The 15,218-nt window shown below is 37.4% G+C and overlaps 1 protein-coding gene and 1 long non-coding RNA gene across 9 annotated transcripts in view; one reads left to right on the forward strand and one right to left on the reverse strand.

Annotated features, from left to right (window-relative positions):
* Crppa (CDP-L-ribitol pyrophosphorylase A) overlaps positions 1–15,218 on the reverse strand; it is a 307,433-nt gene that overhangs the window by 290,122 nt on the left and 2,093 nt on the right. For 5 of the 8 annotated variants that reach the window (XR_007346127.1, XM_048799651.1, XM_048799649.1 and 2 more), the window contains exons 2-3: positions 15,135–15,218; positions 6,200–6,476 (exon numbers count right to left, since the gene is read on the reverse strand). Coding sequence is in view for 7 of the 8 variants with exons in the window: in XM_048799651.1 (XP_048655608.1) it covers positions 6,200–6,476; positions 15,135–15,218 (361 nt within the window). In the remaining variant the exon portion in view is untranslated. Of the gene's footprint in view, positions 1–6,199; positions 6,477–11,263; positions 11,821–13,000; positions 13,143–14,667; positions 15,063–15,134 lie in introns of those variants that run through there. The other 3 variants (XM_048799654.1, XM_048799655.1, XM_048799652.1) reach the window with 3 other exon arrangements.
* LOC125615520 overlaps positions 14,476–15,218 on the forward strand; it is an 8,790-nt gene continuing 8,047 nt past the window's right edge. Inside the window, exon 1 of the long non-coding RNA XR_007346129.1 lies at positions 14,476–14,821. This is a non-coding gene — a long non-coding RNA (uncharacterized LOC125615520). The remainder of the gene's footprint in view (positions 14,822–15,218) is intronic.

The following is a 15,218-nucleotide window of genomic DNA, read 5'->3' on the forward strand; positions in this document are numbered from 1 at the left end:
GAAGTCATCAAACAACAAGTGCTGGCGAAGATGTGGGGAAAAGGGTACACTTGTACATTGCTGGTGGGACTGCAAATTGGTGCAGCCAATATGGAAAGCAGTATGGAGATTCCTGGGAAAGCTGGGAATGGAACCAACATTTGACCCAGCTATCGCCCTTCTCGGACTATTCCCCGAGGACCTTAAAAGAGCGTACTATAGGGATACTGCCACATCAATGATCATAGCAGCACAATTCACAATAGCTAGACTGTGGAACCAACCTAGATGCCCTTCAATAGATGAATGGATAAAAAAAATGTGGCATTTATACACAATGGAGTATTACGCAGCACTAGAAAATGACAAAATCATGGAATTTGCAGGGAAATGGATGGCATTAGAGCAGATTATGCTAAGTGAAGCTAGCGAATCCTTAAAAAAACAAATGCCAAATGTCTTCTTTGATTTAAGGAGAGCAACTAAGAACAGAGCAGGGAGAAGAGCATGAGGAAAAGACTAACATTAAACAGAGACATGAGGTGGGAGGGAAAGGGAGAGAGAAGGGAAATTGTATGGAAATGGAAGGAGACCCTCATTGTTACACAAAATTACATATAAGAGGTTGTGAGGGGAAAGGGGGGTGGGGGGAAAACAAGGGAGAGAATTGAACAACAGCAGATGAGGTAGAGAGGGAAGATGGGAGGGGAGGGGAGATAGTAGGGGATAGGAAAGGTAGCAGAGAATACAACAGTCACTAATATGGCATTATGTAAAAATGTGGATGTGTAACCGATGTGATTCTGCAATTTGTATTTGGGATAAAAATGGGAGTTCATAACCCACTTGAATCAAATGTATGAAATATGATATGTCATGAGCTTTGTAATGTTTTGAACAACCAATTAAAGAAAAAATAAATAAATAAATTCTACCAGATCTTGAAAGAAGAATTAATGCCAAGCTTCCTCAAATTATTCCATGAAATAAAAAGGAAGGAAACACTCCTTAATTCCTTCTATGAACTGAGTATCACCCTGACACCAAAACCAGATTAGAACACATCAAGGCAAAAAAAAAAACATAGACCAATAACACTATGAGCATAGTTGCAAAGCTCCTTTAAAAAATGCTAGCACTCTTCATTCAAAAATGTGTTAAGAAGATTGGGATAGAACCAACCAGATCATGATATGCAAAGATGTAAGATTGGTTCAACATACACACATCAATAAATGTAATCATCACATAAATAGCATCAAGGACAAAAATCATATGATAATCAACAGATGCAGAAAAAGCATTCAACAAAACTCATTACCCATTCATGTTTAAAAATACTGAAGAAATTAGGCACAGAAGGAACTCAACCCTTCTCAAGTTTTATAAGCCAACACACAGAACTCAGAAAATAAAAGATATGCCGAGTTTTATTACAAGAGATACAAATCAACCAATCCACAAATGAAGACACATAGGATATGATATGCGAGAGTCCTCAATGAAAAGTTTACATGCCCTCTGTCCCTGAAGTCAGGGTGCACCAGTCCCAGCACATCAATGTATTAAGTTCTCAATGTTGGAGTGGAGTTTTTATTTGAGTTTCTTTATGTAGGTATGATTAAATGAATCACTGGCCATGCAATTCAAGTCAATTTTCACCCTCCTTTCTCTTCCCAGATGTTGGTCAAGTTCAAAGACTCGGCCTTCTTATCACATCGTTGGTCTTTCCAATGACCAGTTAACATCCAGAGTCATGTCATGTCATTAACATAATCCCATATGTAATCCAAGAGCTCAGGAATACCAAAAATTCCTATTATTTGAGAAATTCAAAGTATTTCTATTTTTCTGGGTCTGGGGCTATAGCTCAATGGTAGAGCACTTGCCTCATACATGTGAGGCACTGAGTTCCATCCTCAGCACCACACAAAGATATGTGTCTGTCTACAAATAAAGAAGTATTTTTTTAAAAAGTATTTCCATTTTTCCCCTCACAGGAACCTGTTTCAAAGGCAAGTCAAATTCTTTATTGCACACAGTCTGAAAATGCACATTCAATTTGTAAATCATAAAGCCACAAGACATTTTGGTGAGAACAGTCAAAGAAGAAACAAACCAGATGGCTATGTATTAGGGAATAAATTGGGAGTGTGGAAGTAGTTACAGTAAGTATGACCTATTTCTGTAAGAAGTTCAATTAAGATGACAATTTATGCAAAGAGGTGTGAAAACAGAGAAAGAAGATGCACAAGTAAGCAAGTGCCTTGCTCCAGGAGCAAGTCTTTAGGAGACTGCTTGGTTGATACTGCCTTATGTTCAATTTATGCTACTATTCTCACCCACCTTCTGGAGGTTTTCAACTTTAACATTTTCCTTATATGAAATCCTTGTTGCCATTTCTCTCTTTACATAATTATGCAGAACTATACAATTACTTCATCCTTTGAACAGATAAAAAGGCTTCTACTTTTGGCAAAGAAACAAGGACCAAATATCTTGAAAAGCTCTTACAATAAAAAGGATCAAGAAATGTAGGGAAGACCTTGACAAACAACTTTTTAAAGTATGACTGAACTCAAAAACATTCTGGGAGTGATAAACATCATAACAGAAGCAAAGGAAATAAGATGGCAGCGATACTTGTGTTAACCAGAGGCTTTGGTTAAAACACAGATGAAGAGTAAAGAGTATTATCTTAAACCTATGCTATTAGCTAGAACTGTGGGCCCCACACAAAGACCCCTGAGGGACAGTACCTTCATTCAAAAGGTAAACAGCAAACAATATTTTCTACCTTGCCTCTGGATTTAGGAAGCAGGGACAATCTCTGAGAAGTCATACAGTCAGTTTGGCTTCATGTGGGTACAGTTTGATTTAACATTACCAAAGGATCTACAAAACCTGAAGCCAAGAATTAATGTAAAGTTGTTCCAGGGTGGTAAAGTGCTTGGAATTTTTGGCAGAAGGAACATAAATCCATGCTTCAAAAACACACCCTATTCCATGACCAAAGGATTATTGCTGATAAAGTCCTGCCAAACATGAGCTTACAATTCAAATTATAAAGCAAAGGAGGAAATAAATCATGAGCAAAAGTGAATGGGAATGAAAAAAGTTGGAGAACTACCAAGAAGTGCAATTAGTTATAATGTTTAAGTTGTTTCAATATTAAAAGACCAAAAAAAAAGTAAAACAAAACAAAAACTAATCCCATTTGAGAAAGGAGCTCCAAATAATTGAAAATTATTAGTATTTTTAAAAATTTTAAATAGGGTATCAGAAATGGTTAATTGAAGACATGGATTAATGGTTAATTACCTAGGATGTAACATCCAAAAAAAAAAAAAATGGGGATAAGTAGGGCACAGAATCAACATTGAAATCAGATAATCAGAATCAACATTGAATCATAACTGAATCATAATTTCGTAGAATAAAAAAATGAATCAAAGTTTATAGAGGACAACAAATCCAAAGCCAAGAGAATAAAAAAAATCCATGTCTAGACACATCATAGAAACAACAGCAATGAGAAATAAAATATAAACATTCAGAAAGAAATAGAAGATTTTTAAAAGAATACAATTTTTAAGTTAGCAAACTTCTCAAAAGCAGCATATATGCATGGAATAGTGATATAATCTATTTTCAAAATAATGGTGAAAATATAACTACATACTCAGAGTTTTATATCCAAACAATCAACAGTAACAGAGAAATAAAACTAGAAGAATTTAATCACTGGCCCTATGGAAGCCATTTTGCCTCTCTGTGGAACCTGAGAATGAAATATATATAAAAAGAGAAACTAGGTCCTGGTAACACTTTTGAGATTTTGTGTGTAGGCAATCTTAATGACTGTCAGTCTTATACTTAGTCTTGGGGTAAAATATCTTCATTTTTTTAAAAAAACCAAAATGTAAATTAAAAATATCCAAGCACCACCACTACCACCCCAACAGTCACAACGGTAAATAAATTGGGTTTTTTTGGTGTTTTTTCGTTGTTGTTTTTTAAAGGGGCGGGGGGCAGTGCTGGGGTTGTGGCTCAGTGGTAGAGCACTCGCGCATGGGCAAGACCCTGGGTTCGATCCTCAGTACCACATAATAAATAAGTGTCCAACTACAACTAAAAAAGAAAATTTAAAAAAAAAAAAAAAAAACAACCTTTGGATAGAATTTGAAAACTAAGCTTACAAAAAAAGAAAAAAAATCGGTTAAGGAGTCTATATAAAATTTTGTGAGAGAACAAAGGAAGCCATGGGGAAAAAGTCTGAAGCAACTCTAAGCAAAGTCAATAGAATTTTCATGTAATATGGTAGCACATGATGTAGATCACACTTCTATAATTTGTTGACAGGTTTAAAAGATTCCAATACTTCCCACCAATGTAAAAACTTCAACTACCAGTAGAAATCTCAATTGCATTACATGATTACAAGTCAGAACAGTATTAAAGTTGGCAGGATGTAGTGCCTAGAGTTAACTGAGGCTATGAGAACACTGCCCCAAAGGTTGTAAAGAAATTTTGAATAAACACAACTGGTTACTAAGTGGCTCCAGGGAAAAAAATACGTTGCTTACTATTTCAGATTAGCTTACTGTAGTTTTGAGCTCTTTCACAACTCTTAAAAAGTAGTAAAAAACCAATAGCAATTTGAAATGTTTCTTGCCTACAAATAAGCAAATAAATTCTGTCCAGTGGAGGTTCACTAGACTCAGCTATGGAGATCCCAGTTTTATCTGTTTTTGAATTCATTTCAACATTTCTTTGTAAGCCACAGAAGTTTGTGTTTCTCTGGATTCATTTTTGAACCAGTTGTAATATTTGTCTGGATTTCTTATGATAAATTAAGGAAGCCTAAACAGTGGTGCACACCTTTAAACCAAGTAGTCAGTAGGCTACAGCCGGAGGATCACAAGTTAGAGGCCCGTCTGCAGAATTAAGCCCAACCTGTCTCAAAAATAAAAAGAGCTGGGGATGCAGCTCAGTGGTACAGCACCCATGGGTTCAATCCCCAGTATGCCATAAATTCATGATATTACTTTTTTTGAAAATTATCTTTTAGTATCAACAAAAAACAATGTCTCTAAAAGAGACCATATTTCTGAAGATTGCATCAAAAAAATAAGTTGTCAAGTTTGGGTTTTGAACTAGTTCCTTTAATGAGAAAGTTTTACAGACTTCATAAAGCATAATTTGTTGGTTTCATTTAAGGTGATAATGTGACTATCTTAAATTATGTTCTGATTCAAAAACTTAGAAAATTACATGGTCTAATAAGAATTCCCACAAATGTTGAACTAAATAACTGATACATTTTATATGCTTTATTTAATCACATGTAAAACAATGATATCCCTGGCATATTACTGGAGCAAGATAAAACTTTTTTGCCTTTTCAGACACAACCAAAAGTATTTCCAACCAGAAAACAACCTTAATTTAATGCTGTTTATTTTTACAAGTAGGGAAAATGTGGTCTAAGAGGTTTAGAGTTAAGGATACTAGATCATTAATAATCAGAAAACCTAGAGATTTGGGCCTTGAGTCTATCCAACTTGACAACCTAGTTCTACTGTACTATACTTCCTCTGTGCAATAAATTTTTTCCACAGTCCTAAATTTAGACCACAATTTTTCATTATTATTATATTAATAGAATTTTACCTAGGAATAGGGGAAATACAGTATGTTCTAGGGATTACAATAGGTGTTTTGTTATCCTGTGTTTATTTTGGTATAATAGAGAAACAGTCCTGTCATCTCAAAATTATTCATCTTAAAGGGGTACTAAAATCTTGTATGGTGATTTGTACTAGAAAATACACCGATTTTGAAAATTCAAACACAAAACTGAACTCCATGAGCCACGTATTTGTTAAATATCTGTATCCTGTACTTTTGAGACTTCTTTGACATTTAACACAAATGCTTATTTAATTCCAAAGTTCCATTTAAACCTACAGTCTACTGACATCATTATTGCATTCTCATCCAAACAGCTCATATTACATTATGATAAATGATAGCAAAAAGTGTTCCAGAACAGTCTTACAATCTTCAACACTACGAAGTTCCTAAAACAAATTACCATAACATCATTATGTCATCAAGCCCACTTTAATGACATTTAAATGCATTCCTATCAAAATTCAGCAAAGTAACACTGTAGTGTTTGCCCTTTTATCTACTCTCAGGAGTGGAAAATACTTACCCCATGTTCCTTAGCAGCTGTGACAACTTTGAGGAGGATATCTTCCTCAAAAAATGGTCTCACGGCATCATGGATAATCACAACCTCTGGCTTAGAAAGTCTGGAGTTGGGCTGATTGTCTGCCAATGCTTTTAGTCCATTGAAAATCGACCTGTGGCGAGTCACTCCGGCTTCAACTAGTGAGATGCGTTTATGCTTATACTTCTTAATGATATTTTCCATTGCTTCCATGTTCTCTCCAGTTACCACCACAATAATGTCCTTTATCCAACATGCTCTAAAAGAGAAGTATTTAGATATGTCATATGTATCGATTCTTAGACCCCTAAGGCTAATAGAAAACTGAACTGCTGCAATAATAAATATCATTGTATTTACATAGGGAGACTAAAAACTAATAACCAAGTAAGTTCCATGCATTTTTATTAGGGGCAGTAAAAAGGCTGATGGAAAAGGACCAGTAAATGTTTCATACCATAGGTATAGATAGTGCTTCACATGTATGAAAATATTTAGTCTAGTATATGCCATATCAGCTGTTACATTTTTTAGTTAAGTTAAATTTGAGCCAGGTGTGGTGGCACATGCCTATAATCCCAGTAGATTGGGAGGTTGAGGCAGGAGTATCTTCAGTTCAAAGCCAGCCTCAGCAATTTAGTGAGTCCCTAAGGTGAGATCCTGTTTCTAAACAAAATAAAAAAGGCCTGAGGATGTGGCACAGTGGTTAAGTGAGTTCAATGGCTGGTATTGAAAAAATTTATATAATAATTAGAGTATCAATAAGTTACCTGGGGAACAGTAAATAGGATTGTGCTTTTAAATTTCCGTTTGTCATAATGTTCCCCCCCCCCTCAATGGAATAAGAACAACTTGAAGCACTTTGGAATTCCAGAAATTGACCGTCCCTTTCAAGAAGTCCACTGAGTTGGCAACTGACTATTGAAGTATTAAAGCTGGAAAACTCACCGAACAAAACATGGCTACATCAAGATAAAGAATGTAGTTTAATTGGGGAAAAACTAATGATTTTGTATAAATGTGGATTAGGTGAAAAATCTCACAATTCAGTGAAGTTAAATGAATTGTTCCAAGTTAACAAATGTAAAATTAGTTTTCTATTGTAAGATCATTTCCTAAAGAAAGACCTACTGACTTACTGGACTGAAAATAATTCATACTACGATTGGTTACCAAGTTTAAAAAGTCTGTCAGACTTCTCTTGGACACTAGTGCTAAGGAAAGCAAGCGTCATTGTAGACTTAATGTTCCATAGCCAACAGGCCCAAAGCAGAACAGCTGCTTCTGACCCATGTCATCAACTCTGAATAAAGGACATTTAAAATTTTTTAATGTAATTATTAGCATGAGAAATCAGATATTCATGCTAGAACAGTTAAGACTTTAAAATAAATCAAGTCGTATAATACAAAATAATTAACAAAAATTAAGTACTTACTATGTCTTAAGCATTTTTCATGATTTAACTCATGTAATCTTCATAATAACGTCTGTACTTTCATAATATGGGAAGCAAATCAGGATGGTATGAATATATAAATACATTTTTCTATATTACCATTTTATTCTAAAAAGGACTTGAAGTAGAAAAACATTTTTACTATTTTTCATCAAGCCAATATATTACATTTTCTTTCAGCTTTTGGAACATAGGCTCCATAATAGCAGAGACAATATCCGTTTTGTCCATTGTCATATCTAATTCCTAGTAGGCACTCAACAATTGTGGAATAAAAAAATGACCAGGAGCAGAATAACATTACACACCCTCAGGCTTAATGATTATGGGGGAAAAAAAAGTGCTTCTCACTACTCTGAGAAATTACCAAAAAACAAAAAAAAAGCATAAAAACAGATTCCTCATGAAAGGCAGTTTTGTTCATTGTTTTCAATGTTTCTAGATGTTGAACTTGACCGATTTCCAGTTCCTATGGCTCCTACAGAATCAGGAATACCCATGTTGGCAAACACCAAAAGGAGATTCTAATCACAAATTAAACCGATGCAATAACACAGGATGCCAAAGATCTAACTATATATAGATATTTTTTTCCCCTCTGCTAGGGATGGAACCAAGTGTCTTGGGTATGTTATGTATTCTACCACTAAGTCATACCCCTACTCCCAGCCTATAGTTCTTACAGGCAATGAAGAAGACTCTGTAATATAATGGTTATACTTTAGTTTTTCTTTGGAGTCCATTCCACACTCTAGAACTTGCTCTACTTTACACCCTAGAATTTATACTGTTCATAAAGTCAGTCCCTCCTCAATGTGGAGTTTCCTAAGGTTTTGGCTTGACTGCTGTAGCTGTGACCCATCATTCTCCCATAATTTCATCTCCCCTATAATTTAATGAATGCAGCCTCTTAGCAATCTCCTTCTCATTTCATCCCAACATGAGCCATTCTTGCCACTTCTGAATGATATTTCTCAAGTGTGAATTCTGAGGCCAAACCCTACTGGAGCAAGGCCCTTGGAGACCTGACCTCAGACAACTTGCCACACAGACTTCCTCTCTCCCATCCTGCTCTTACTCTCACACCCAGATGCTCCCTGAAGAGAGGACAGTGCATTCTCTTACCCACAGGTCTCTGCTTGATCTGCTTTCTTTGCCTCTCAACAATGCTCTCACCCTCATTTCTCCCCAGTCCCACCTACTCCCAAGTCCTGCTTGCTCTTAGCTCAATTCAGACATAGTCCCCACCAAGGAAGTTTTCTGACACACCCAGCAGGGCACAGACTCCTCCTCTCCACTAGGCTTCATCTCCAGTCTTATTATATATCATACCACATCCTAGTAATAATTTTCTATCACCCTTGCGAAGCTGCCAACTCACAGAAAGCAAAGACTACACCCCGGACTGGCACATATTTGGCTTTCAGTAATACTAATCATAAAAACAACAGCTAAGAAGTATGGAATGTTTGCTAAATGCCATGGACTGTGTAGAGCATTCTGCCTGCAATATTCACTTTTCATCCACATCAGCCCTATGAGGCCAATCACTGTTATCTCAATTTTATAGGTGAGACCACAGAGGCAATGACCTAACCATGATTACACAGCTAGAAAACAAAGGGACCAAGAGGATATAGTCCCAATCTGATTTTGGAGTGCTTACCTTTAACCTCTAGAAGTGAGATAACACTGAGGGAAGGCATAACAATAAAGAGAAAACATCATTCTGGATCATTTTGCCTCTAGCACTTCATTTATGGTACTAGGGTTGAACCATATGACATTGCTGCTTTTCTAGCCAAAAAGTCAAATTTCATATAATTTCTAAGAACTCAAGCCAAAGTAGTCATCCCTTCAACCACATATTGAGTCATTCAATGAACATCAAGTAAACATACAGCACTTGGCAGGTACTATGCTAAACTCTGGTGATACAATAATGAACAAAGACTGACAGCATTTCCCATGTCAAAGATCACATGTCAAATGTCTGCTAAATAAATTAACAGAATGTTTGATTAGGGATTTTTAAAAAAACTAAGTTGTAAGAAGTTATAAAAAGCAATCTAATAATATGTGTCAATTATTTAATGTGACACCACATTGCCTTCTTTTTAAAAGGAGTCATAATACATGTTCAATTAAATTAGCGGCAGGATTGCCCTATAAAGCGAGAAATAGAGATTTATCCTACTCTATTCACCTTTGTTACTTTTCACAGCATATTCCATGAGGAGAAAAAAATCCATTACAGCAACTTTTAAAGAGATCATGTAGATCATTTTTAAAAGGCAGCCTGACACAGTGGTACACAGCTGAAATTCCAGGCACTCAGGAGGATTGAAAGTTCAACGCCAGCTTCAGCAACTTAGTAAGGCCCTAAGCAACTTATAGAGACCCTGTCTCAAATATAAAAAGGTCTGGAGATGCAGCTCAATGGTTAAGTGTCCCTGGGTTCAATCCCTAGTACCCAAAAACAATTTTTTTTAATAATTAAAAGAAAATGGGGCTGGGGATATAGCTCAGGTGGTAGAGCACTTGCCTGGCATGCACAAGGCCCTGGGTTCAATCCCTACACCACCAAAAAAAAAGAAAAATAAATGAAGGAACAGCACAGGACAAAGTTTTCAAATATGTTTTCAGTGAATTAATGGGATTAAATTTTACTAAAATTTCCTTGAAATAGCTATAAAATAATTCTCTATGTTCCAAAGAGAGCAAAATAGATATAAATAATTACAGAGATATACTTGTGGCCTTAGACAATTTCAAACAACATATAAAGCTCTAATTAAATGTTTTAAACCAGTGTTCTTCAAACTAGATTTCGAGACCCATTAGTGTGTCATGAAATCAACATCATTGGGTAAATGAAAGAGATATTAGAAAAGTTAAAATGCATAGCACATAACCAGGGGAAAAGTTCCACAAAAGTTTAGATAACACCATCTTGGACCACTTGAGAAAGAACAGGCCTATTATGTTATTTTGTTCAATAGCCAAGGATATTTCCAGTACTTACAAGCTATAATAAGCACTGTTTGTATTTCAAAGGATTTATTCGCATTCTTTTCTATTATAGAATTAAATTTTAATACTGTAAAAGGCTTTTAATAATGTAAAAAAAAAAAATCACAGGACTGAAAAAAAACCTTAAGTACCTCACACAGTGCCTACAGAACAAATATTTGCTGAATAAAGGCATCTAGTCTACCTCTTAGCTGAAGGCAAGTCCACACCAAACCCCCAGCAGCCCAATTCTATCAAGTTCTCTTGATTATTTCCTTCCTAGCACATTCCATAGGCAAATATAAATCTAGCCCCAAGCTCCATAACACCTACAGACATTTTAAGAAATTTAATATCTCAGAATTTATTTTCTCTTGTAACAATAGTTATTACTTACAAGCAGTATACTGCTCTGACAGTTTAATAAGATCAGTTGAAAACAGGACCTTTAAACAAATGCTTTCTTTAAAAGATGGGGGATGGGGGGGAAATCAAACCCTATAAACACTTCTCAAGTGCTCTAATCCAGGCTGCATAAATTCAACCTCAAAGGGACAGTGGCAGCTGCTACTCACCATCAGGACAGCCTGGGTGAAAATGTGGCTTCTGAACTGCGCTGTAGCCATTGTCTATGGGTTCCCAACTCTCCATACCTACTCCGATGTTTTAGCAAAAAAATACTGAATTGGTGTTAACAGCTTGTTCTTGATTGCCTTCGCAATGTCAAGTCTCCTTGCTATGCCTGTGAAGACTTCCAGTTATCAAGCTTCAGCCTACTTGACTTGGTCTTGTTTCGAACAAGTCCTATGGGGGCCTGTGGGAAGGCAATACAAACTTCATCATGTGACTTATACAGATTATAGTAGCCCTGTTCCTTTCCTTGACTCAAACTTGACCCCCTTAATTAAGCCTTAAGACAAAAAAAAAAAAAAGGTAAATCAAATTCATCCATGTGATCACTCACTACACGCATCCTATTATACCTTTCTCTTGGAATCCCTAATCCAATTAATCACTAACACTAATCGATTCTATTTCTTAAATATTTTTTCCTGTCTTCCCACTCCACTCCAATTACCTTAGTTTAATTCACATGATAAATATTGCTCATTTGGACTAACATTCATGTCTCATTCTAGTCCGATTCAACAGCATTTTCAGTGTTTTACAGAATTGTAGTAGGATAGACTCAGGAGGGTGTGACAGAAGGATTACAAATTCAAGGTCAGCCTCCTGGAAACTTAATGAGACCTGGTCTCAAAATTTTAAAAAGCAGGCAGGAGGGCTGGGGGTGTAACTCAGTGGAGAAACACCCTGGGGTTCAATCCCCAGTTAAAAAAAAAAAAAGATTGTAGGACAGAACAGGTGTTTAAAGCACACAAGAAAACAAAAATTGAAGGAAAAAAGTGAGAAAATACATTCAAGTTGATATGTTGGGGGAAAAAAAATCACCTTGGTATATTAAACAATAACATGAACCTCCACTGATTTTCTAAGCAATAAGCAACCAAATCTCAAATTGCAAGACTGAGTTTCCATTGTCAACAAATGATCTACAAAATTTTTACCAACATACCTAGAGTTGTAACAGAGGCACTAATCACTGTAACTGAAGACAGAAATGTGGGTTGGAAAGTCAATATATTAATATATGATGACATATATTACTGTTACCAGTAATAAATTTTAAAAAATGACATCTAGGAGGGTTGGTTAGCCTGGAATAGCCCAAAAAAATGGGCAAGATGACAACTAAAAGATCAAGAAAGAGGCCATTTTTGGCCATGCTTATTCAGAGTCATGGTAAGGGAATTCCTGACAATAGATCTGAATGCATTTTTGTAGATCTGGACAGCACCTCAGTCTCAGATTTATATGGGAAGACCAATTACAATAATGTTTTCTGTTGAGCATGAATCACATTAATGAACAAGTGGTCTTAAGCAGGTTCTCCACATTAGACAGCTCAAGAAACCTCAGGAGTTATGGGAAAAGCCTGGCCAGATCTTGTTCCCATCTACCTTCAGAGCAATTCCCATTCCACAACTCTGAATAAGCAGGGACAAAAATGGCCTATCATGGACTGGCTCTAGCTCAGCAGTTCCTTCGACACAGAACTTATAAAAATGGCCTATCGTTCTTGTTCATTTTTTGGTTATTCCAGGCAAAATTCCTTAGGTATTTGAAACCAGAAATTAGATTACTGGGAGGGATTTTTACTTCAGTAGGATCCTCCAGTAGTTTCCCTTTCCTCCACCTTTTGTTTTTTTCCCCTTCCCTCAACTGGGAAAAAAAAAAAAAAAAATCAGTACCTTGCCAGTCTGTGACCCAGTCAGCTGCAGGATTTTTTCCAGCAGGTTTCAGCCCATGCCAGGGCCTTGAGCATTCACAGACACTGATAAAGATGTTTATTTCCCAGAGAAGCAAAAAGAAAATGGTGTCAAACCTGAGCTGAAGTTCCTTAAACTCTCATTAACCACATCCCCCGTTTCATGAAGATACACCTTGGTAGAATATCCCTTTCACTGTGTCCTGAGGTTAGGCTGCAGTACTCTATAAACTCCCCCTAAAAAATGCTTTGTACTGATGACTCCTGATGTTTAGAGCTTCTTTCTTTCGAATTTCAACCAGTCCCAACTTAGGAGGATTTTTTTTTTTGGGGGGGGGGACTTCAGTTGAAGATTGTGAGGGACAAAATAAAGTGTTACTCCAGATTCAAGCAGTACACTTCCCTGCTAATAATACCACTGTCACATGATTTCTTGGAACAACATCTCCTTGCAGAAACTCAAATGACAAAGCAATAAAGCACACATACACACATACAAAAAAAAAAAAAATCGCAACAGTTACATAAGGGACTAATACCTCTGATCTCAGTTCCTTGTTAGTAAAATGAAAAGAAAAAAATCAAAGTCTCTTTAAGTCATAACCTTTTATAATTTATACTTCAATTCCCTTAAAAGACTATTAAGACTGCGCTGTCCCTGTTATCACTTAGGGAAAATGGAAAACAAGTGTTCTTTTGCCTTATTTTCCATAAACAAGACTTTTCCAAACACTCTTTATAATTTTTAGGGTCCACCTATCTCCAGCTACCTCAGAAGATACAAAAATGCAAATTTAGGGTTTTTTCCAAGGGAAGGACTGTTAAATGTATAAATGACTACAATCCCCTGTCTAATTACCAAGTAGACAACGATCATGGTGGCCAAGATCCATTATGTCCCATAGTATTGCCTGCATATGTGACCTAAATTGTTAATCTCTAGGGCACTAGAACATTGTAGGTCTGCGACTTTAGGGTGTTTCAGGGAAACAGACTGAGGTAGAAACTGGAACAGTTTCAAAGTCTGTATGAGTTTCAGATGTGACCACTTGTCTGATTATGTTCATCAAAGGTATAATGGCTCCTTACACTTTCCGATTCCAAATGCCAATATTCAGAAAGTAAAATAAACTTAAAAGCAACAATTTTGGCCCTTTGGCTTCTGAGTTGTGTGTGTGGGGGGGGGGGGGTCCCCTTTCTGGATAACAAGCCAAGGACAATGGCCTCCTGAAAAGGCTGTTTATGCAGGAGGAGGTCACCTTGCTTGAAATACAAATGGTTCACTTCAATCCAAGGTTTAACTTAACTACCCCACTGGCTTCAAAAAGATGTTTTTACGCCTTGCAAAACTACATGGTTCTTTGTAATCCCGCTACTTCCCACTCCTTCAGCCTCTCCCCATCTATCACATTACTTGGTGCTAAAAGCAAAAATATGGTACCCCTTTTTCACCTCCTCACTATTACTGCCTTAGGACAGCCTTCCACCATTCCCCTCTCTCCCCTCCATTTCTTGAACTAGTTCCCTTCAGTCCCTTTTCTAAAAGGATAAAGCGACTATTGACTTCAATTCTACTCTTAATCCCATTTCCACTACTAAAACGTTTGGTCCAACCCCTCTCCACCCTCAGCACACCGTTTTCTATCTTACACAGAAGGTGTTCTGCAAACGTTTGCGAGTGAAGGAAAAAACGCACAGAAAACTGGAAGTGCTTCGACTAAACCTCAGTGCACGCATGCGCAGAGACGGTGAACGCGAAACGTCTCCCAGAATTGCTTCTCTTTGGGCCCCAGAGGGGCCACAGGTAGGACCCAGTGTCCCTGAGCCCCAGCCCATGCGTCAGTGAATCCAGCTTCATGTGCTGGACTTCACCTCCCGCCACGTTATCTGAACACGTAAGGCCCTCTGAGGGCAGCTTTAGCTTCCGTGTCCATCTGCTAAAAGGCTAGAGCTGCCCGTCCCTGAGGCGCTGGCGGGAACAGAGCTCCAGCTTCAGAGACTGAGCCCAGCGATCCCTAGAGGGGAAAGCACCGGCGCAGTGGCGCGGCGGGGCAGGGCAGGGCAGGGCAGGGAGGCCGGCCTGGGACTCCGCGGAGGCACGCCCGGCGCCACTTTACCTCTCCATGGCCTGCAGGGTGTAGCTGATGAGCGGCCTCTCCAGGACTGGGCAGAACTGCTTCGGGGTGGGGACGCCCATTCTC

Source organism: Marmota marmota, unplaced genomic scaffold, assembly GCF_001458135.2.
Source record: "Marmota marmota marmota unplaced genomic scaffold, marMar, whole genome shotgun sequence".
Lineage (NCBI taxonomy): Eukaryota > Metazoa > Chordata > Mammalia > Rodentia > Sciuridae > Marmota > Marmota marmota.